Source organism: Ranitomeya variabilis, chromosome 2, assembly GCF_051348905.1.
Source record: "Ranitomeya variabilis isolate aRanVar5 chromosome 2, aRanVar5.hap1, whole genome shotgun sequence".
Lineage (NCBI taxonomy): Eukaryota > Metazoa > Chordata > Amphibia > Anura > Dendrobatidae > Ranitomeya > Ranitomeya variabilis.
The window spans coordinates 342,497,863-342,522,260 of record NC_135233.1 but is presented as its reverse complement, the minus strand read 5'-3'; the positions used below and the strand labels follow the sequence as shown (position 1 = coordinate 342,522,260).

At 40.4% G+C, this 24,398-nt stretch overlaps 1 protein-coding gene across 18 annotated transcripts in view; it reads right to left on the bottom strand.

The window, feature by feature from the left end:
* Positions 1–483: 483 nt before the first annotated feature.
* The window catches only part of ZNF185 (zinc finger protein 185 with LIM domain), a 138,550-nt gene continuing 114,635 nt past the window's right edge, over positions 484–24,398 (bottom strand). For 13 of the 18 annotated variants that reach the window (XM_077285412.1, XM_077285413.1, XM_077285421.1 and 10 more), the window contains 12 exons: positions 21,866–21,925; positions 21,214–21,273; positions 20,458–20,577; positions 19,895–19,987; positions 19,153–19,254; positions 13,566–13,655; positions 13,083–13,187; positions 11,657–11,725; positions 8,566–8,649; positions 6,785–6,887; positions 4,876–4,973; positions 484–2,541 (listed from right to left, as the gene is read on the bottom strand). In XM_077285412.1, the coding sequence (XP_077141527.1) occupies position 2,541; positions 4,876–4,973; positions 6,785–6,887; positions 8,566–8,649; positions 11,657–11,725; positions 13,083–13,187; positions 13,566–13,655; positions 19,153–19,254; positions 19,895–19,987; positions 20,458–20,577; positions 21,214–21,273; positions 21,866–21,925 (985 nt within the window). In that variant the 3' untranslated portion in view covers positions 484–2,540. The remainder of the gene's footprint in view (positions 2,542–4,875; positions 4,974–6,784; positions 6,888–8,565; positions 8,650–11,656; positions 11,726–13,082; positions 13,188–13,565; positions 13,656–19,152; positions 19,255–19,894; positions 19,988–20,457; positions 20,578–21,213; positions 21,274–21,865; positions 21,926–24,398) is intronic. The other 5 variants (XM_077285416.1, XM_077285420.1, XM_077285417.1 and 2 more) reach the window with 5 other exon arrangements.

Sequence of the window (24,398 nt, the reverse complement as noted above, 5' to 3'; positions counted from 1 at the left end):
ACTGTAAACTTGTGAATTCTCACAATGCGTGCTGAACTGGTGGTCATGTGACCGCAAGCATCTGATTTACATACCTCCGGCCACATTCCAACTAGACTTATCCAGCCTCTCTTGCATTGAGTGAACTTGTGCACATCTAGTCGGCACTTGACTGCATCTATGCAAATCACATACTGTACTTGCAGTAACGCTCCTGGTGCTGCCGATTCCTGACATCACACACTCTGCATGTTGAGCGTTCATAAGTCTGCAAGCCCATAGAGTGACTGAAAACTTGAGCCCCAAGGGTGGACAACCCCTTTTAATAGGAACCAGTATTCAGCCATCAGAGAATGTTTCTGGAATTTCCCAAAAACATTGGTGGTCATCATTTTCTGGTTTGGATCCCTTGAGACTTGTACGTCATGTTTGCAGCAACTTGCTGGTCGTCAGCATCGCTTTGGTGCGATTTTTTTCTTTGAAAATGAAAAATGGAAACAATAGTTTAAAGTAATACTTTATTGTTGGTCATAACATACACTGACATCCTCCATGAGTATCTCATCCATACTGGTATAGACTCTGCTCCTGCATCCAATTCCCCACCTGCCTCATTATAATATATCGTATACCATGAACCCAAACACGTCTGCGTGAACACAACAGGATGTGCAGCAATTATTTCTACCAACCCCTCTTTTGCTTGGATGGATGAGATCAATGTTATATTCCTTATACTAAATAATAAAAAGGACTGGATCAGTAAAATAGAAAAACAACAAAAAACAAAGACAGACCTTGATATCCCTGTGATCAATTGGTTCATCCCCCAAGGTCCCTGTTCACTAAAATCCTACTAGGAATATTACCTTTATATGGTAAAAGTCATATGGTCCAAGTAAAATACATATAGATCTATATTTTATATATGACATTGACGTTTATACCTCAAGCTTTACAGCACCATGAACCCATAGCTTTTTGGAGTTTTTTTTTTGCAGGGTTTTACTCGACCTCTGCACCCACTAATGGAATTCTGAAGCATACAATGTGTTCCTTTGATACCTTTTTATTTTTGACAATTTTGCCAAGACTATACTGATCTTAAGGTGCAGTGGTTACGTAAACCCTGCCCAAAAGTGGTTAGATCAACTCTTTTTTTTTAGGGGGGTTGGGAGGATGGTGACAGGTTTTTGAGACTAAGTATGAAAGTATTCACTTCTAGAGGAATGGAAACTCAACGTGGTGCCAGACTGAGTCCCCGTGACTCTGTAGTGCCGCAGGCGACTCCACGGGTCCAGAACCCAGAGAACTATATTGGGTTATTATCTCCGGTGATAATTATTATTATAAGGTCTGCAGTTATATAATTGTTCATTACATAATTAGGCAGTGAGAGCAATGAAGAGGAAAGGTTAGATGGAAATCAGACTTTGCAGATAAATATTGTAAATGGTTATTTTAAAAGGGGGAAATCCAATCGTAATAATCTAACATATCGAAGATGCATGTGAACCTCTTTAGCTCTGCGGAGAGACTTTGACTACACATCATTGTGTGCAAACTGCTATTGATTTCATTACATTTTACATTCTGGTTATCAGTGGTGGTCCAAGACCTCACTGGTGTGGTCCTCTCACTTGTATCTGACGTGTTTTCCATTCTGAGTATCATTGGAGGTCCAAGACCTCACCGGTGTGCTCCTCTCACTTGTATCTGACGTGTTTTTCATTCTGAGTATCAGCAGTGGTCCGAGACCTCACCGGTGTGGTCCTCTCACTTGTATCTGACGTGTTTTCCATTCTGAGCATCGTTGGTGGTCCAAGACCTCACCAGGTGTGCTCCTCTCACTTGTATCTGACGTGTTTTTCATTCTGAGTATCAGCAGTGGTCCGAGACCTCACCGGTGTGGTCCTCTCACTTGTATCTGACGTGTTTTTCATTCTGAGTATCAGCAGTGGTTCGAGACCCTCACTGGTGTGGTTCTCTCACTTGTATTTGATGTGTTTTTCATTCTGAGTATCAGTGGTGGTCCGAGACCTCACTGGTGTGGTGCTCTCACTTGTGTCTGACATATTTTCCATTCTGAGTATCATTGGTAGTCCAAGACTTTACCGGTGTGGTCCTCTCACTTGTATCTGACGTGTTTTCCATTCTGAGTATCATTGGTAGTCCAAGACTTTACCGGTGTGGTCCTTTCACTTGTATCAGATGTGTTTTGCATTCTGAGTATCAGTGGTGGTCCAAGACCTCACCAGTGTGGTCCTCTCACTTGTATCTGACATATTGAATTATTATGACTGATTTGTCCTACATACACGATTGGTCGATTTCTATAAATCACCAATAGAGTTATAAAGAGCTGACATGACGCAGAAGATAAGGGCAGAGTTACTCTGAGCGGATCATTTACACCTTGGAGATTAGAAGTAAATGGAACAGAAGTAATAAAATACTTTAGATGTAGCGATCAGGTCATCTCTAACCCAAAAAAAAAAGAAAAAGGTGGCTGTAGCTTTAGTAAATCTTGGGAGTGGACGGAAAAGTCTTCTTTCTCTTAACCTGAAACAGAAAGAATACATCAGTGTGAAGAAGTTGGGTCTGACCGCTGAAAATAATATATATACATTAGAACGTTCCCAGAATTATCTATCTATCTGTATCTATCTATCTATCTATCTATCTATCTATCTATCTATCTATCTATCTATCTATCTATCTATCTATCTATCTATCTATCTATCTATCTATCTATCTATCTATCTATCTATCCTTCCCTTATTTCCAGCTGATTGCCGTGCTATTCTTTGCCATGAATAATTCAGGCTATTTTTCCGCGCTCCGCTGCATCTCTTCGCTGTGAATCTACAGTCACTTCCCAATTTGTCTGCATGGCTGCCCGTTCTCTGCTGCTTTCATCAGTTTTCCCTCTCATATTGTTCCAATGTGTGATACTCCGGGATGTTCCATATAGAACCCATTGTATGAATACATTCCTTCTAGTTCTGGACGCGCTTAGATAATGAGGCACATACTGTAGATTTCTTTATACCAGATTACACCTACACGCAGGGTTTTCTAAACACATAATGTATCGGGGAGAAATACTCTTATAAAAGGGTTGTCTCATCTACTACACTCTTATAACGTGAAGGTCCTGGGTGTCTTGTAAAATCTGTAACCGGACCCCTCACCTACTATTATGTACATTACGGGGCTATTGAGGCACCAGGACCCCAGTGTGACTGCTTTCTCTAAAAAAAAAAATGTCTGCAGAGGACAATGGAGTAATGCACTGGTCCCACCCAGTCTAATGGATGCTAGTGGTCCCAAGTCATGATTGATGCATCCCTTTTTGTTTGAAAAACAGCTTGCTTCATAATCAGATTTCCCTACAATATCAAAGGAATTATACAAACAGGATAATCCCCTAAAGAGTTTTTCCAGGTCTACTAATTTTTTTAATTTATTTATTCTGTTTGCCACCGACACATAGCGGTCATCAGCTGCTCTTGCCAGCGATTCAGCTGCTCCACGTCAATGGAGCAGCTCTTCCTCTTCCAGGCTGTCCTGTTGGTGAGGCGTGACTGCTGACATCATGCTAATTGACAGCCGGCTCCCCGCAGTTAGGCAGTAAGGAGTTGGCTGTCAATCAGCATGACATCGGTAGTCACATCCCGTCAACTGGGCAGAAGAGAAGTTACTGCTCTATCAATGTCACGTCAATGGAAGCTGCTGAATCGCCACCAGGAGCGGTCTGTGACCTCTATATGCTGGCAGAGATCGGCGCCGGGCACAACGGGCTGGTAGGTAGCAACTACGCGCCTGTTAGTATTTTGCCCATAGTAAAAAAAAGTCCTTGATAACCTATTTAAAGAGGTGAAGAACTGTGTAGAGGCCCGCGGAAGCTACTTGCTGAGTGCCCAATCCCATAACCCTATGCATTTTTTTAATAAACTTTAGCTATATATACCTCCCTAACTATCACTTCTGAGGCAGCACAGCCGCGCATCCCAGCCTCTAAATCGGACATTTGCTATGAATATGTTTATGTCTTTCTTTCCTTGGTGTAAATTCTCCTGAATCCGGCCTTTTTTTTCTTCTTTTATTCCTGTGATTCTGCTTTCCTTATATATAAATCTAGTCTTGTTAGCCAAGTGGGTGTGGTCCTCCGCTGTTGTCTATGGGAGACCTCTCGATGACGACGCCCACTGGTCTAAAAAGTCAAGATGGCATAAAGGGAAAAAGAGGCCATATCTCAGGGACGGAGAGGCACAGGAACAAAAGAAAAACAAAGCTGGATTCGGGAGAAAAGCTGTATTTACACCAGGTGATAGATTTAACGATTTACTGCAAGTGACAGGTCTTCATTAAAAGTGATCTTTAATATTTATCCCCTGCTCGGAGGTTTGAAAAGCGACGGTAACGGAGATTCCCTGTCAACTCCACAAAGTGATCCACAAACTGTAGACCGGTTTTCCTTCAGCCGTGGAAAGATTCAGCTTGCCAGCCTATGTCTAAATAAACTGACAAAAGGCCAATTAGCAAATTGGCACAGGACACCCTGGTATCCAGCACCGCGGCACATCCCATTAGCCAGATGTCACTTGTAATGGTTCTCCTCAAAGGGGCTGGCTGGCCAAATCAACCTCTGTCACAGCACATGGACATCACGAGGGAGTTGCGTTGTAAGCAGACACCACCGCAAGGGAATTGTGTGACCGGCCATAACTTTCCATGGTGGCAAAAGAGGCAGTAATGGATTCTTTTTGCAAAGGTTTGTATTCATGGGAACCAGGGTTTAGGCTGAATGCATAATTTATTTATTTTTTATTTTTTTTCACCTTTGCTTTTTTCTTTCATGTTACTGAATAGTAATATATATATTCTACTTACTAGAAGAGCTTCTCGTAACAACCCTCGCAGTGAACCACGTCACGATGGATGAACAGGCTGTCAATCAAATCTCCCATAGGCTTGTGGCAAATCCCACACTGCAAAGCAAAGCGACGACACGATGTGTGAGTATGTAATGGCACATTCATCTGCCCCTAAAGCTGGAAACCGGTGCGCAGACGATCTCCGCCGTGGTGATATTTCCATCTTAGAACACTTTTATCCCCTTTCCCAACCAGGTGGCCTTTCATTTTTGCACTTTGTTTCTTTTCCTCCTTTTTTCCAAGAGTCAGTTTTTTATTTTTTTCTTATTTTTCCATCAACATATTATTTTATTTTTTATTTTTCCATCGAGCTGTAGTTTTTTTTATACCATGTTGGGGCACATATGATGTTTTGACACCTTTTGGGTGAAGTGCAATGACAGAAAAATGGCAATTTGATTTTTCTTTTTTTTTTGCTTGAAAGTCTTTAACGGTTTAATTTTATACTTTCATACACTGTTTTTTATGGACGCTGTGAAAATAAATATGTTCATCTACTACATTTCTTAATTTTGGAATTGGGAAAAAGGAGAATGAGTTAAACTTGTTATTATTATTATTTATTTATTTTTATTGTTTTATATATATATACACATTTTTACTTTATTTTTTTTAGTCCCCCTAGGGAACTTGAATCATTTGATCACTTGTATTATATAGAGCAATATTATGGTATTGCAGTATACAGTAAAATTACTGATCTATGAAACTCAGCCCAGGGCACCACGATGGGGGCCTTTATTTGGCCCTGGGTACCATGTCAAATCATTGACTCCCTGCGATTGTGTTGTGAGTGGCTGATGGGCTCAGGAACAGTTGTTCCAGCTTCCTACCATTTAAATGTTGCTGTCGGAGAGTGACACTGGCATTTATATAGTTAAACAGCAGCACTTGTCCAGTATGTTGAGCTGAATTCCTATTCCTATTTCAATAAGCAGTGGTAGAATCTTTGCATCGGCCTTCTAGAAGGTGTATTAAATCTCAATCTCCACCTTGAACTAATATGTAATTTTTATGTCCAAAATTTTTTGTTGAATTATTTCTTAAATACTGGACATATATTTTCTGGTCCATCTACTGCTCTGCTGTTATAGGTAAATATACTTTCACCTCTCTCTATGCCTAATGTTTGTGCATTATCTATTATGTGGTCAGTCTATTGATATACATAGTGGCATTATCTTATATACCTTTCATTATGCCTTATATCTGAGCATCACTATGTGGTCAGTATGTTGAGTTACATACAGTGACACTATTTTCAATTTTCTTAGGGCTTATTTACTCTTTTTTAGGTTAATATACCTCCTTATTATATATGTTTTGTAGCCCCAGCTTATATGTGACATGCAGCGCTGACCCAGGCATTTCTACCTAGCCCACATATATAATATTGTTTATTCTAGCACTTAGGCTATTATTTGCTTGAACTATCGATATTTTATACCTTTTTCTACTGGGCTCTATTTATTAGGGAACACTTTATGTTGGATAGGTGTATCTATATATGTATTTCCTCAGCAGACAGTATATTTTGTCTTATGTTTTTCCACTGATTGTCATTTGGACTTTACCAGAATTTTTAATGTATTATTAATAAAATTCATGTTTTTTTATTGGCACAAAGCTTCCGTCTTGGTTCTATTTTCTTGGATATTTGCTTTATTTTGGAAGTGCCTGTGATATAGGCTATTGTTTGGGATATATATTTTCTGGAGTCAGAGCACAATTTCAGTGGGTCAGAGCTCTGAGCGCCATATATATCTATATCTGCTGAACTCAATAACACAGTATTCCATAGGCTCCTATTGAATTACTGCAGGCATTTTTCTAAAGCTGATAGAAATGATACAAAGCGTTGTTACCTTGAAGCAATATTCATGGCAGTGGATATTAAGGTGCTCTAGAATGATTTTGGGACAGTCTTTGATTTCCCGACCGCAGTAAGTGCAGGGACCTTCACCAGATCTGGAAACAAAGGTGATAAACGAAGTAAGTAATTAAGAGAACAACTGACCCTAAACCTGTTAGAAGTATGAAATGGAAAAAAAAAATCAAGATTTCCGCTCATAGTTTCTAGTCTCCGTGGAAGTGACAACTACAGTCCACTCTCCTCCACCAGGTTGTCAGTGGTCAGCAAAAAGCAAGAGTGATGAAAGCAGGGCGACCTGTGTCAGTAGTGGGCACAGACAGCAGAGGGCCCCTGTATACAAGCAGTACATGGACACCAGACTCTGATCGTTCGTCATGGACCACCCCTTTAAGTCTCTCTAACGATGCATCAATTGCGAGCTATGAAATCAATAATCTCAGCCCTTGATAAGCATGGCGGAGGCAGGGTATTTTCGTGCTCTAGGCACAGAAGGCAAGAGGCAACACATTACCCTCTTTGTGAACATGTAAAATCAGGATTACTTTACTTAGAATTTTTTTATTCCTTTATCTGAATAGGTAAAAACATCGCAAAATCGCTGAAAAAATGGACATACTGCAGATGTGAAAAAAAAACCGCTTTGATGGATCAAGTCTGCCAGCAAAATATAAGCCTGAAATTTCAGAAATCGCATTCACTTTGCTGGTACAATAAAATTGTATAAAAACGCTGCAAAAACGCATACAATACAGTATCATCTAAGTAGGTGAGATACTGAAAATCTCATCTACATTTTTGTAGAAAAAAAAACGCAGGTATCGGGTTTTGCTGCGTTTTTTTGTGTCAAAACATTATGAAGTAGAATCTAATTATTTTTTTGTGTCACTAAACTTTATCAGCATGTGCGAGAGACAAATGTAGCATGACAAAAACGCACAAAAAATGCAGAAAAAAAGTAAGAAAAAACAAGGAAAACGTCCTTTTTTTTCTGCAGCTTTTTTACTGGCAAGAAAGCAGGTTTTGCAGCAGAAAAAAACGCAGCAAAAACGCCACGTGTGAACATAGCCTTACTAATAGTAGTGCCCCCTTACCCACTGGACCTTTCATTGGTTGCATATACGCTGCATTCATCTCTGCCCCGGGTAGCTATAGATTGCATGAGCTTTCTGACATCGGATCTGTCCTGCTTCCCATACAAGCTTCTGGCAAAGCTAAAACCCACATTATAGGTTTGTTTCCTTGTACAACTAAGTCACAAATACTGTAGGGAAGTAAAAAAAAAAGTCTAAAAAACTCCAAACCAAAATTCCATTTCCAGTTTTTTGCAGTTTTAACTACAACAGCGAACCGACTGATCCTGACTATATCCATCAAAGGGAAAACGTCCCTTGATATCTGCGTCGGATCACACAGAGAGACAACGCTGACATTTCATTTTTTGATTTTTTTTTTGCTTAGTTTGACTGACACATTAATATTTAAGAGCAGAATTCTGAAATCTGGGTCATAAAGAGACAGCACGTATCACAATTATGTCTATAGCTCACATGAGTTCAGCCGACCTCTTGACATTAGGATAATATCACGTAAAGAATATATTGTTTTACGTGAAAAGTAATCAATAATTATTATATTTTTATAGAATACATGATATAACTTAATTTATATAGAGAGGACTGATGTCACCTCACAGGAGAATAAAGTATACCCTCACTGAAAAACACATGTATCTGGGTAGGTAACGATCACGTGACGTCCGTCTCCATATCTTACCTCTCTGGTGGGCTGCTGTACAGATAACTGGAGCTGCTGCTGTAGGACACATGCTCCCCATCATCTGAGTAATCTGTGAAGCTTCTGTCAGAGAAAAAGTTGTATCATCACTACTAGTCTTATACAGCATACCTGACCCATCATGGCTTATAGAGGACATGTAATACGCCATCAATATGTTTTGTTTTTGTTTTTGACCTGGTGTAAATGCCGCTGTTCTCCTGAATCCAAGGTGGTTTTTATTTTCTTCCTCTGCCTCTCCATTCCTGAGATATGGCTCTTTCTTCCCTGTACATAAATCTAGTCTTGTTACCCAAGTGGGAGTAACCCTATATAAGACTCCTCTAGGGAGGAGCTTGAGACAACGCCCAATTGACTAACAAGACTGACTCACAGGGAAAAGAGAGCCATATCTCAGGAATGGAGAGGCAGAGGAAAAACAAAGTGTTACGCATATGCCCCGGTCTGTTTTATTTTCTGGTGCTCCACATCGGGCCATGTGCTGTACTTCCAAGGACTATATAAAGGCTACCTAGAGACACCCATGTGTCTTTGTATGGCTCTAATACTTGTAGTAACTCTTTGTTTGCTGTGCACAGTTCCAGTCGACATTTATCAGGAGATATAGTGGTTATCTGTGGTTCCCTGTCCATGAGTTACTTATCTGCGATTTCCAGTGGTCTTGCTACCTGTCAGTGGAGGTTTTCACCTGCTTATCTGCGGTTTCCAGTATTGCTACCCACTTGCCGTTTAGGACCTCTTCTACGAGCCTGCCTACAGTTTTCAAGACGTCTTCATGGCTGTGTGCGGTTCCCATGGTATTAGACATCCTTGTCACTCCAGAGTTTTGTCTGCTATCTCACTGTGTCTCCATGATGCCTCCTACCGGCCCAAGGTCTTCAGCAACTCTGCTACAGTGGCGTTACTAGAATCCGATGGGCCCTGGTGCAAGATTTGGACCGGGGTTCCCCCATTATGGTATATTCTAGAACCCTTGTTCTTCTCCATCTACACCTTCGTCCTGGGACAGCTCATAGAGTCCCACAGTTTTTAGCATGTGCTGATGACACACAGATCTACCTCTCTGGACCCCGATATTGCTTTCTTACTAAACAGAATCCCACAATGTCTGTCCGCTATTTAATCTTTCTTCTCTGCTAGATTTAAAAACTTAACATGGATAAAACAGAATTCATCATCTTTCCCCCATCTCACTCAATTGCCTCCAACAGACCTATCGATTAAAGTCAATGGCTGCCCACTCTCCCAAGTCCTGCAAGCTGCATGCCTCGAGGTAACCCTTGACTCTGATCTTTTCCTCAAACCACACATCCAAGCCCTTTCCACTTCCAGCAGACTTCAACTCGAAAATATTTCTCAGATACGCACATTCTTTAACAAAGAATCTGCAAAAACTCTAGTGCATACCCTCATCATCTCCTGGCTGAACTATTGCAACCTCCTGCTTTGTATCATCCCTTCTAACATTCTCACACCCCTTCAATCTATCCTAAACTCTGCAGACCGACTAATCCACCTGTCCCCCCACTATTCCCCTGCCTTTCCACTCTGCAAAACCCTTCGCTGGCTCCCTATTGCCCAGAGACTTAACTTTGAAACTCTAACCATGGCATACAAAGCCAACCTCAACCTGTCTCCTCCATACATCTCTGCAGGTACTTTTCTGAACACAGTATCCAATACTCACAAGATCTCCTTCTCTACTCCCCTTTTATCTCATCTTCACACAATCGTATACAAGCTTTCTTTCGCGCATCACCTCTACTCTGGAACTCTCTACCCCAACATATTAGACTCTCACCTACCGTGGAAACCTTCTAAAAGAACCTGAAGACCCACCTCTTCCAACAAGCCTACAACTTTCAGTAACTCTCTTTCCACCATACCTCTGCATGACCAGCTCTACCTTCACTTACTGTATCCTCACCCATCCCTTGTAGACTGTGAGCCCTCGCGTGCAGGGTCCTCTCTTGTGCTAGTCGATAACTATTTTTGTTCAAGATTATTGTACTTGTTTTCTATTATATATACCCCTTCTCACACGCAAAGCACCATGGAATAAATGGCGCTATAATGATAAGTAATAATATGTCCCTTATCCTTGGCCCCATGCTGGTATATATCCCCCATCCTGGTATATATCCACCGTTCTGCCACTGTTTTTTAATATATACAAAAAAAACCTAAAAATTATACTCCCCTTCCCTCCGCTCCCCCGCCACATGGTGTCCTCTTCTGAAGCCGGCAGCTGACTTCATTGTGCAAGCTACAAGAGAACATGTCACTGCCATGCGTCCCCAGTAACATGCATGCCGACGTCAGCTGCTGGCCTCTGGTTGGCCGGCAGCATGTATTGCTGTCTACGGACCCGATGGGTATGTGCGCCACAATGAACTTAACTGGATGTGCGTCCAAGGATGCACATCTAGTTGAAGTTTCCACTGGGGTTGATGGACCGCTCACCCTCACGGGCCCAGTCACGACGTCTGCCACCTCGGTCATTATGCTCCTGCTCTGCTGTCCAAGGTCTTCAGTAACTCTGCTATCTGTCTGAGGTCTTCAGTAACTCTGATGCCTGCTTAAGGTGTACAGTAAATTTGCCTGATGTGTACAGTATCTCTGCTTTCCATCTGTGGTTTCCAGTACTTTAATAAACGTCTAGTTTGCATCCTACATGTCCATGTTCCGTGTGCTCCATTTGGCTGTTGCACCATTGACCATGGTTCGTGTGCCCACCTGGACCTTGGGCTTAGTGGATCCGCCTATCTGTGTGAGCCCGCTTTATGTAACACAAAGCTGGATTCAGCAGAACAGCAGCATTTACACCAGGTAATAAAAAAAAAAATACCGTATTTATGACAAGTGATAGGTCCTCTTTAAAGGGGTTTTCTCTAATTATACATTGATGACTTATTCTAAAATTGATGATACACATTAGAATAAGGTCTGCTAAGCCTGCTGATTCAGATGGGACAGGCTGAAATTCTATTGACTATATACACTTCAGAGATATGTAACATGTTCATATAAATCTCACATTATCACGTAGAAATTACACTTTAAGTTTTACCCGGAGGTGGTTGGAGGTTTCATGCTCTCTCTTGAGTTCACATATTCCTTTACAAATAGCACTCCTTTGCTATAAAAAGAGAATAAAATACCAAATAAGACAAATGCACAAAGAGTCACACATTGTACCAGGCGTAACTGCAGCCTTTAGGAGCTGTATAACCACCATTTACCAGTGTTTCTGATAACAAGCACTAGATGACTTTAATTTACAGAATGCTTTAAGGAGTTAAAAGTATAGATTCCTTCATTAACTATAAGCGATAGTGTGTGCAAAATGCGTCATATGCTCTGTTGGAGCCGGCATATTAATGCATTGCATGGTTAGATCGTTGGTTACTGTGTAATACTCAATGTCCCCTATGGGGGCACTGCTTGGAATTTGAACACTTAGTGTCAAGATTACAACAAATTCCGATTGTATGGTGTAAGCTGACCATGCACATTCGATATATTTTGGCTAAACAAGTGTTTGACTATTTCTCCCTACACTCCCCCATACATAGGCGCAATCGGCTCAACCTTCCCATTTTCTCTATGAGAGAGTTGCTGCCAAAATCATCAGGCACCTGTTTAGCTCTCCCCCCAAAAGATCAAGTGATTGAATTCCTTCTGTCCCCAGACATAATCTGTTGGGCAACAGTTGGGAGGCCACCGTACATTAATTAGCTGGTTGGCTGATGCCACCTAAATTTCCAGGTTCAGCCGATTTCTATCTAATGTGTAAACATTGTTCAGAAAATTGTAGAAATATGCTGTAATCAAGAACCAGCCAAAATTTCTTGTGCCTCTTTGAAGCCTCCTCAGGCTTTATGATGGCCAAGATTAGCGAAGTATACATCAAGCGAAGTATAGTTTGTACAAACGATAAGACCATCAACAAGTCGCACTAAACTGGGAGATCACAAGAAGAGTAGTGGTGCATAGTGGAAAATGATCAGAGAAAATCCAATCCAAGAGATCACATTTTTAGAAGACAACCTTTGGGTATTGCAAAAGATACTTCATATACAATCTTAAAACGATGATTGGGTGCAATGGACAAATTTGAACATTTGAACCCATTTTTATCTTATGAATGTGGTCAGATTTAGGGGGCCCCGTACACAATCGGTAGCTGTTGGCCGCACGATGGTTTGGCCGATTGTTTCCACTATACACAGGAGCGCTCGCTCAGAGGAGCGCTCCTGGGTTCTCTAGGAGAGAGCCACTGCCAGACTTTTTATGGTAGCGTCTTATCCTGCAAAATTGAACTGGGTGGATCCTTATCTCCTCCGACATCATCAGTCATGAGGCCCTCATACACATTAGACTGACCATATCGGCAGGTTTGGCCGACGTCTGTGTAACAAGTATTGGGTCCCTTAGGCTGGCCATGACTAGGAACCAGGGCACATCGGTTGTGTGTAATCTGAAGTGCAGCTTACTTGGATGACTGAGGATCATACTGGCTGGCATCAGATGAAGAATTCTCATATCTCGTCTCCACGTTGGTGGTTGTGGTGGTCTTTTCTCTGGAGCTGGATACAGTCCTGGAAATAACAAGAATCAACTGCTGATTGAAATCAACTGAGAAACCTACAATCACTCCATCTTGCATTCCTTAGTAAGCACTTTTACAACATAGGTAAGGCCTTGTGCACACTGGCATGATGGCTGCATGGCCTTTATTACAAGATACGTCTTGGAAAGAATCAAAGACTGAGGATGTTGGGTTGCAGGATTTACTATATTTTGGGTGACGGCACTATATATACAGTGGATGATGGAATTTGCTTTTCCTTGACTGGTTGCATTAGGTGATGTGTGTAAAAATAAAAAAAGATTTAGAATGACATTTTTTTTTTAATTATTACATTTTTTTTTCATTTTTATAAATGAATGGGATGATCCCTTCTCAGTTCAATTACCGTGTGGATCGGTTGTTGGAGTCGTCCATATATTCTGTGTATACAGGATCCGTAGAGCGAGTTGTAGTGACTGTTGTACGTGAGCTGGATCTAATTAAAAGACCACAATTATCATATTCAGACATGTCATCTACACAAGGTACAGTATCCTCCATGATCATTATGTGTCATTACAAGAGTATTGGAAAACATTGATCCATAAACAGGTTACTTAAAATAAAGAAAAATAAAGAAAACTACCACAATTTAAGTATTACAATAAATTAAAATAAAGGGTATGGCTACAGAATAATGTAAAGGTATGATAGTGAAATATATCAAAAAATTAATTTAACTGCATACAGACTGGTGACTGTTCAGAATAGACTAATTTTCTGTTGCCTCTGAGCTAGTGGGTGGATACTAGCTGCTATGATGTCTCCCATACACAACACACATATACAAATGGATTTCTGCTCTTCTTTCTCTGTGGGATACGAGATAAAAGCAGCAGCAGCAGCATGGTGGACATTTTACTGCAGTACTGAGCAATGTAGCTGTGAATCTAGCTCAAAAGGGAAATTTGCTTAAAGCTGCAGTACAATCTGCCTGTGTCTCTACCTTTGTGAACATAGATTGTCACTGTTCTGCGTCCTCCTATCTTCCTAACATTTCCCCTCTCCATAAACCTTAATAGGATCTGTAACCTGACTCCTCACTGTGCTGGTAGTCAGTTTTGCTTTGACCAAGACGCATTTGAAGCTTTTTTCAGAGTGAATGATCAGTTCGTGACTGAGGAGGGAGTGGAATAATTGTCTCATAAGTGGAGAAATATTTACATTTCTCTGAAATGATGTATTAAAAATTTTCTTTTATTTGTTTGTAATCTTGATTTATGCCAATGACAATTTTATGACTTTAAGATGCAATCATTGACCTTTGGGGCGTACAACGAAGGATCAGTACACTATGATAATAAAGTAGCAGTGAAATATTTTCTGCATGTATGAAATGAAATCTTTTCCCTATTAGAAGAGAGTTTGCTCCGCTACATTAAGTCAATTTTCCGGTTTGGAATGTAATTAGCTCGGATAATCATGTAATTGCTGCTTATTAATTGTTCTTAAATAGATAAGCAGACGGCCAGAAGACACTGTCTAAGGATGATGACATGCACGACTCCCTTTTCCAGAAAACGTCTCGATGTATGTCCTTGCTCATGAAGGTCCTCTTACAATGGAAAGCCTCTGCAAATACCAGCTCTCATGGCCAGGCCTGTACTTATGGGGATAATCTATGTCTGGCCACGGCTTCCCCCAATAACTAATCATTGGGGTTTCTGAAACCCAACTTATGGTCAGCTGACCCTGGAGGTTCCCATGAAAAAAGGGTGCGATGACCCCTATAAAAGTTCTAGTTGGCTGTTTTTTGTTTATTTTAAGGTAAGGACAAGCAATATCTTCATCATTAGAGTGTAACTAAACTTCTGCAAAACGTTTGATAGGTCGTAGAGAAGTTTTGATAATTAGGGGTCAAAGGGCTGATTGCTAAAACAAAGGAATAGAAGCACCCAGTCATGCGCTCAGAGACTGAAGGCAAGCAGGGCTCAGTTTGGCTCTTCGGTCCCTCTTTTCATGATTGGTGGAGGTTTCAGCACATGTCAAAACGTTTGTAAAAATTCATCTCCTCCTTAAAACTTCCAAAAAATCTCTCCCTTGCCTTGAGCTGTCAATACGCATCTCAAGCACTTCATGACAGCATATACGACACCTGTTCAGAATAAGCTGTCATTAGTGAATACATCATGAATCGAACTATTTTTAGCCGTTACATCACCTGTATCCTGCATTTTTCAGTAATTTAGCTCTATCATTTTCCGTTCTCTCTCTGAGCTGGTGGGTGGAGAGAGATTTCTGCTCTAACTTCCTTTGTAGCACAAAGACAGAAGTGGCAAAGGCATGGAGGGTATTATAAAAGTAGTACTGAGCTGTGTTACTGTGAATCCAGCACTAGGTAAATCAGCTGTTTGAAGCTGCGCTGAGTGCTCTTCACTCCTCCTCTCTAAATAATAGAATGTGTGACCGGAACCCTTTGTAAACTGACAGTCCTTCTTGCTTTGACCAAGTCATATTTGAAGTTTTTTTCTCAGATTAAATGATGAATTCGCGAGGCAAGGGGATAGGAAGAAGTGGCTCATAAGTGGAGAAAGAAGCAGTTTTCACTGATAAGATATATTACAAAGTTATATTTGCTTATATGATTGATTTATGCAAAGTTAGTTGAATTCACAGCAACTAATATCTTTCAAAAATGTATATTTATTGGGTTAGTCTTTGGATTCATTGGGAAATCCCTTTGCGATGCATAAAAATTAGTCCTGTGTGTATCTCCTAAGCCGATCACGCGTTCTCTAGTGAGACCCGTATACCCTCACGTCACCTCCAATAATTGCAGCTTTTACGTGGAGACAGTGATGAGAGGAGGCAGTAATGTCATGCAAACGTTTCACGCTTTTCTCTGTATTTATGAGATGTGATCGAGGTCACACAAGGTAAAAGAGCGGGACAGACAAAGAAAAAGTATAAAACGGGCATATCCCTAATCAATGCTGACAAGCTGGAGAAAGCTCCGCAGTCCTGGTAGACGGAGCCGCCAACCGACCGCTGTATGTTAACCCCTGAGCTGACTTACAAAAACGACTGTGAACATTACTAAACCGCCCATGAGAAAAACATCATAGGGTAAATGCCTCCATAATTAAAAAATAACAAGGAAAAGAAGAATCAAATAATACTTTCAACCAGGGATAACTTGTACAATACATAGCATCAGGGGTGGACATCTCCCAAGAGATCAGGGGGCCACATACACCCCCAATAGCAGGAGGAATGGTGCATTATGATGAGTCATGGGACTGTAAAGGGCCCATATCCTGTTCTTGCACAGGGGCCCTCTTATGTCTGCTTCCCCTCCTGCATAGCATTAATAGTACAGTTCATTATTAAATTATCTCCTTTGAAGGTGTACAAACATTTCATAAATAGGGTCTTCCAAGGTCCCCTGCTAACCATGACTGGGCCATCAGCACCACACACAATCATGTTGTGGGGAAAAAAAGGGGCATTGGGGGTTGGAAGGGACACCTTCCCTTGTTTCCATCCTCTTAAATGCCGCTGTTACGATTGATAGGGTCACCTCGGAGGTCAAAACTGCATCAATTACACCGGGTTCACATGAGTGTATTTCATGGTTCGTATATAGACCACAATGCCCAGACTGACCGCGGTTCTCCCAACCCAAATATATAGCCTCATGGACACATATGACCAGGCATTGCTGTCCGTACCCAGTCCTGGAAATACGCTTGTGTGAATTTGGCCTTAGATACGGCCACTAACTGTATAACCAGGGCTGTGGAGTCGGAGTCAGAGTCGTGGAGTCGGAGTCGTTGTCATAGAAATTGAGGAGTTGGAGTCGGAGGTTTGGCTTACTGACTCCACAGCCGGCACCCACACTGTATGGAGGATTCTCAGCTCCAGAGCTTTCTCCATATACCCTGCTTTGCCTGGTCCTGACTAATATACAAAGTATATAGAGAATTACAGCATTTTTATTAGACGATCAGACCTGATTTTTTAGGAGTTTTTTTTTACGCACAGCTCAGTTTTAGTAACAATCTTCTTTATGAATAATATGGATTCAGGAATGGAGAGAATTTACTAGATCCACAGAACCTGCTATTACGTGCGTGTTACCCTTCTTTTGTATTAGTAGCAGGAGGAGGAGGTCTATACGTTACCATACGTTACCGCTGGATAAACAATGGGATCTATGCCGCATCACCTTTATTACAGCAGAAAGAATTTTCATGACTGTTATATACAGCTGAATGTGCACATAGTGCTAGTCTCAGGGCGATTAATCATCCACATATCGTACAGTGGAGAGCGCTGGTAGAACCAGTTCTCCGATGGAGCCACCTCCTTCAAAAAACAGTGGACTGCACCAACCCCAAGCATGCTGGGAATGCTGAAAACCCACATAGAAGTGCAAACTGGGAGCCACACACAACTAGAAATGTCTAATGTTCTGCCTCGGGACCCGTCACCTCCCTTCAGGCACTTATCTTTGGGTTAGACCTCTCCCTTTGTTAAAATGTTAGAAGAATTTTTTGGGGGTAGACGGAAAACATGACTTTTCTCTGATGATCGTGTGTAGGTGCATGGAGTATAGTTGTCAGAGCTTCCTAGTGTGTACGAAAATTTACTAATGGGTTTCTTCACTTGGACAATCACAGGTGGTCTCACTGTCGGGGTCCTAAGTGATGATCTAATCTATGAAAACACCTGGTGCCAAATGTTCACCACCAGTGGAGAAGTTTAAGAAGTTAGGAATAGATGTCTAATGCGACCCTCCACCATTCACTAAAGCAGAGGTCCCTATGACAGCACTCCAGCTATACCCATCATTGCCACAGACAATAAATAGAGTGGCATTGCACTTGTTATAGGGAATTTGTCAGCAGGATTTCACTACCCAAACTATATCTGTATGAAGCCTTTGAAAAAATGAGTCCAGCAATACCTTTACATGATTAGTCCATTCATCCGTTACTGAGAAATCATCATTTAAAGTGATAAGGAGAGCTATGGTAGATCTGAAGCCTATGTCACTCCAGCTCTATTCACTCCTAGCACCGCCTCCTCTTGTTTGACTGACAGCCTCTGTGTGACCTCAGGCAAAGGAGCCATTAGTCAAGCAGGAGAAGGCAGCACTGACCGGTCAGACTTATTGACTGTTGTCATTACGACCAGTAGGAAAATCAATCAGAAGAGGGAACATCTGTTTGGGCTGCATGCACTCTCTGACTTTCCTATCTGTAAATTTGAGGTAAGGAAGGAGTGACATTTCACTTATCTCATACAGCAAAAGGACTGAATGCACAACTTGGGACATGGACATGGATGACCGCATGGTGGAGGGATGATGCTCTTGTGGTATGAGTTTTACTAGTCTATACCTTCCTGGGTATATACTATCCCTATGTAAACTTCAGCCTAAATGCAGATTATTGAGGGCGGTAACTATATGGTTGTTAAATTTCAATTTAGCAATGGGGCCCTTCCATGAACCGTATAATGGTGACTCATATGAGTGCTTTGGTTTAATAAGACTCCAACGATGAACTGGTAATAGAAAAACTATTCATGTACGACACTGGAGTTATGCAAACAGATCTCACCAGAAAAACATGCAACTATTTCATCCATCAATACTTCATCGTTACTGGTGTAACATCTAGTGAAAGTTTTCGGCACATCTAAAATCCTACATACCAGTATGAGGACATTCCTGTAAGTTTGTGATAGTACATACAGTCAAACGGATCCCTACTCCGTACCGATGAGGACAAGCAACTACCAAACAGTTGGGTATCTGTGGTCAAAAATTACCATATGCTTCAAGGGATTGGACCTTCTTCTTGTTTTTCTTACTAGCTTGATATCCACATGGAGAAATGTACTCTTCATAACTTGTGAATATAACCCAAAAGGCAAACCATATGGCTTTAGGAAACATTTTCGAGAAATGAAGAGATGTCAATTACCTGGATGGACCTGCTTCTAGCATTGTGTCTTCAAGAAGTTCTGGAACTCTGTATCTGGACTCTGTGGTGACTGTGGTGGTTTCACGAGGACGTGCGATAGGACTGAGATATAAAAAAAATTAATCAGGGTCATCTATTAATTAATGTGGTCAACTGGTCTTGTCATTGGCCCCTAGTAAGTGTTAACATCTACTCTTTTATTGTGAGCAGAAGAGGAAAGTACATCATTGTTTCATACTGTTAATCCATGTTAAGCTTACAAATGTTCCTTGGTAATATATAGATATTCCACCCACATGTATGCATAGAAATATGTGCATATATACTGTATATGTGGAATATATATTTATATACTTAAATCCGCGTCGCTCTACTGAAAGAGCCAGAGGGACAGTGATGGACCATTGTTTCAGACCAACATAGATCCTGGCTCACATGAACATGAATGCAGGATTCATGAATGAATGTTTTATTAAAATATGAAATTTTATTCCAAAATGGTGGAAGTTATTTGCAGCACTGATATCTGAATAAGTAATTACCCTGTGATGATTCACCGCAGCAACATCAATAAATAGGATGTGGTTCCTCTCAGTAAAATTAACAGATTATGGTATAACGTGTTGTCTACAGCTAGACATGTGTGATGCCATAGTACAATAAGTGATCATACATACGGACATATATATTCATTAAGTCGTTAGGTTGATAATAATACAGTAGTTAATGTAGTGGTAATAACCTTGGAGAGTTACTTCTCTGCTCTGGGGTTCGAGGGCGCTCAAATTCTGTCTCGGAGGATGAAAAAGTCACTCTTTTATTTCCAGAAGATGATCTGTTGACAAGTAAATCATACATATTTAACTATAAAAGGGAAAATATAGTAAGAGAGTACCATATTTTCAGCTATAAGTTATAGGTTTGAGTTAATTTCTTATCTCTGTCCCCAGATTTTTATTATTTGGGGTCCCGCAATTGGCTAGCTCATCCCACCTGTTTTTGTGCCAACTACAATACTTCAGCACATTAAGCGATTAGTATGATAATTTGTGTTGCCCTCGTAAATTATATTACTTATGTAATGATTAGAATGGCTATTGAGAATGATCAAGTGATCATTGAGAGTGATTGATGAGCAATCCTGAGAGAGGGGACAGACCCCATCACGGTACCCAAAGTATGATTGAATAATATCTAAACAATGACAAAAGCGTTTTTTAAAATGATAAAAGTGCTATAACAAAATAAAAAAATCGAAAAAAATAATAATCATTACAGCTTAATTATAACATTGCTGCTTCTTACCGATTATTGCTGATATAGGATTCTGGTTCATCAAGACTCTCAGGAACTCGGTATCTGGTCTCACTAACTTTAGTCTCATCCACAGTATTGATATAACCAGGCTTTGAAGGCTGATTGCTTCTGGAAATAAAAATGCGCATTAATGATTCAATTGAAAATAAAATGGATTTAAAAGAGTCATTGAATTATTTAGCTAAAATGGAAACATGCAGTATTGTGTTATATTCCATAAGTTCTATTTATTATAATGACCAGGGCCCCAATCAGGAAAACAGGATGCTGCAATTGCATATATCAATTAAATATGAAGGTGTGCAGTCCTCTACTTTGAACTTGGACCCTTTTGTTTTTGGGGAAAGATTGAGATTCCTGGCTCAGAGATCAGCAAGTCTAATAGACACTTCATAGAGAAGAAATTATTTAATTATTTCAATTTTTTGTTCTAATTTTGCATTTTGTATGTTTCTATTATACTATTTTTCTTAATACAACATTTGAAAACAGTTTGCTAAACAATCTCCATGTTATGTTCTTTATCATATTTCCATAGATCTCATGAATGTTGCACTTTATTTATGGTACTTTTTCTAGAATGTAGTAATAGCCCTTTGGAGATTTGTTATGAGACCCACTACTTTGGAATATAACTTTTTACATTTTAGGCCATGACAAATTTATATCAGAATAACTAGTTGCTCCAATTTTTTATATTTTCATTGCACCTTATAATAATAGATGTAGTACTAGTAATAATACCTGTTACTGTTCAGCTCTGGGGAGATAATAATGAGCGGAGGTTCCCCTGCAGACTTCTCACTGACAGCGTGAAGTGAAACATACAAAACTGTCTTAACATGTATTTTTATTATTATTATTATTATTATTTATTATTATAGCGCCATTTATTCCATGGCACTTTACATGTGAGGAGGGGTATACATAATAAAAACAAGTACAATAATCTTGAACAATACAAGTCATAACTGGTACATGAGGAGAGAGGACCCTGCCCATGAGGGCTCACAATCGACAAGGGATGGGTGAGGATAGAGCTGGTCGGACAGTGGTATTTTTAGGAGTCAAAACTTATACCCAGCTATTAGTGTATTCTGTACTAATGAAAAGAAGAAAAAGGAGCTCATACAACCTTCAACTGCAGTTGGTTGAATGATTAGCTTATTTGTCCCGATTTCCCATACACATGACCACTCAGCCTGTGTATCTCCTGAGCCTGGCTGTAAGACAGCTGCCTGCAGCAGGAGCCTCCCTCTACTCTGCCCTGTCTGGCGTAGGTTAAAAACAATGGGAACTTCGTCATCTTGGGTTAAGTCCTAACCTCTCATAGCAAAACCAACCTGTGTATTCAATGGAGGATTTCTGCAACACTGTTTCAGGGACATGCACTTACCTGTCTTTGTTGGCTTGACGGGGCACCGGTGTTGGGGTGATGGATCGTTCCTTTGCTATCCTATTAGACAACAAGGAAATTAAATAATTACAATTCTTATTATTCTCCTTTTGTTCCAAAGACAAAGGACAAAGTAAAATTTCCCTGACTCACCCATTGATTTTTTTTTTTTTATCACCATCGGTGACTAATGGTTTTGACATTTATTTCACGTGTATCCTAAAGACTATAAAATAATTATTTTGGTATTATATATATATATACTGTATTTTTGTGGGGGTTGACTAGGAATTTGGGAAGGATATAATTCTTCTTCATTTAACTATATCATGAGTTTCGCAGGTGCCAGGTCTGAATCTGATTTAGCTAAATATTACCTTTAGAGGGTTATACCTTGCTCCGACAGTTATTACTTCTCCACAAAGATGTCTGACAAGTTCAAGTAAAATGTATAGGACCTGCACCTCTTTTGAGAATCAGTCACCAAGAATGGAGAGATGACCCCACAGAGGTGACTCTCTAATATTAACATATATGGACGATTCAAAAGTCAAGCAAGCATGGTCAAGAATTTTCTAAACTCCCATATAGGTGATTGCTTGCTCTGTAATTTTTAGAACTTCCATAGAAGTGAATTCAGAAAGCCGTGGGTCCAATTTGTGAGATGGGTGCAGGATCTATGGTCCCAAGGACAGCGTCATAGCTAGCTAGGCTCCATATCTGTGTAGAGCTAGGTTCGCAACCAACCGGGTAGCTAAATATCCTGATCAAGGCATAGTGACTTGTCTGCCCCACTCCTCACTAGGCTACACCCCTGTACTTTGAGGATTTGTTGGTTTTTTTCCATAAGTAGTTGCATTATTCTCTTATATTGCAGGGCTGGACTGTGAGGGGCCTGGGCGCCATATTGTCAATAAGTGCTAATAAATTAAGATAATATACTACTATTAGGTATTGTTGTGGAGCAGAAGAATGGTCCAATAAGCCCTCTCCTAATCCAGACCCTTGGGAAACCATGCAATCTGGTCCTAGTTATAGGCAAATTCTGCCTTTAATCTTTTGTAGTTCCTGACATATAATCTAATTTACATATATTATCAAGTTTCTCATATATAACAATGTGTTATTACACAATAGAAAGTATATGCAGGTGGAGCTACTATCTAAAAATATACAATGGAACAAATCAATCAAATATGGACATTGTTTCGCCCAACCACACCAGGAATAGCATGAAGGCAGGCAAAATTATAAACTGTACACAATATAATGTCCATATTATCTTTAGTTGCTGTCCAGTTAAAAAAAAACCCACTATTTCCTGATATCAGTCGTTTCTTGCTGACTGTAGTACGCTTTAATGGGATTACTGAACACAGCCTAGTCCCTGAGTGTTTTTCTTGGAGGACTATAGGCTGGTTTTATTTTCTATGCATGTAGACATTGCATGTAAATTTAGAACAATGTACAGTAGATATCATGCATATGAAGTCTTAGCTGTGGCCAAATAAATATAGCCGTCAGCCCCCTACTAATCCTAAGGTTCACAACCATTGACCCAATCATAACATTTCGGTGCTCATTTATAAAAGAAGCTTTTTAAGCGTTACACAGCCATACAATTCATGCAACCACTTCTGTCAATCACTATAACGTCTGCCTTGCTCACTGTAGATGTTCAGAAATCTAACATAACCAGGTGGAATTTGCAGTTCCATATGGACACCCCAAACAGTGTACCTCCAATCTATGCCTTAAACCCCCTCCAGCCCAAAGTTTACCCCTAGATTGTAAACTTACTGCACGTCTTCAGCTGAGCCAACCTCACTGCTCAGTCCACTTCTGCCAAATGTAACCTCCACCGCTTCTCACTCAACCAGTTTACTATTTCAATGCACCTTGGGTCAAATATCAGTAGGTAGGGTGTGACCTAGGTGCTTTTCTACTCCCACAACCAGTGCAAATGCATGAATTAGGCATTGTTAGATTGCAACCATACTTGTGCTTCGTGTCACTGCAAATTAATATAGTTAAGGGCTAAGCGCGAGGGAAAATGACAGGAAAGGATCAGTGATTCAGTAGGTCCAGGAGTATGTGACTGCTGTTTTTGAGTAAATTATACTCTATATATCCATTTATGAAAGGAAGAGAAGATGAGTAAGGGGGATATTATTATAAATCTCAAAAGTATTTCTGAAGACTCAGAGCTGTCCGAGTCATGAGATTGTCCATGGTTCCTTACAGATGTGAAAAATGACCAATAACAGACCCCATAAACGAGATAGATGGACCTAGTTCAACCTTGGTGTTGGCACTAAGTTTTAAGAACCCAATGAAAGATAGAACATGTGACTCCTTGGACATGACCAGAAAAGTCACGGTCAAAACTGAAAAGGACAACCATGGGGGCATCCATCATGAGAAAATTATTGCGAACACTGAGACAAAAATAAGTCAGGTCCGTGCCCATACCCAAACACTTCTTTGCGAGTTTAAATTCCCTGGTTACATCCTTTATATGGGGGAAAACTAG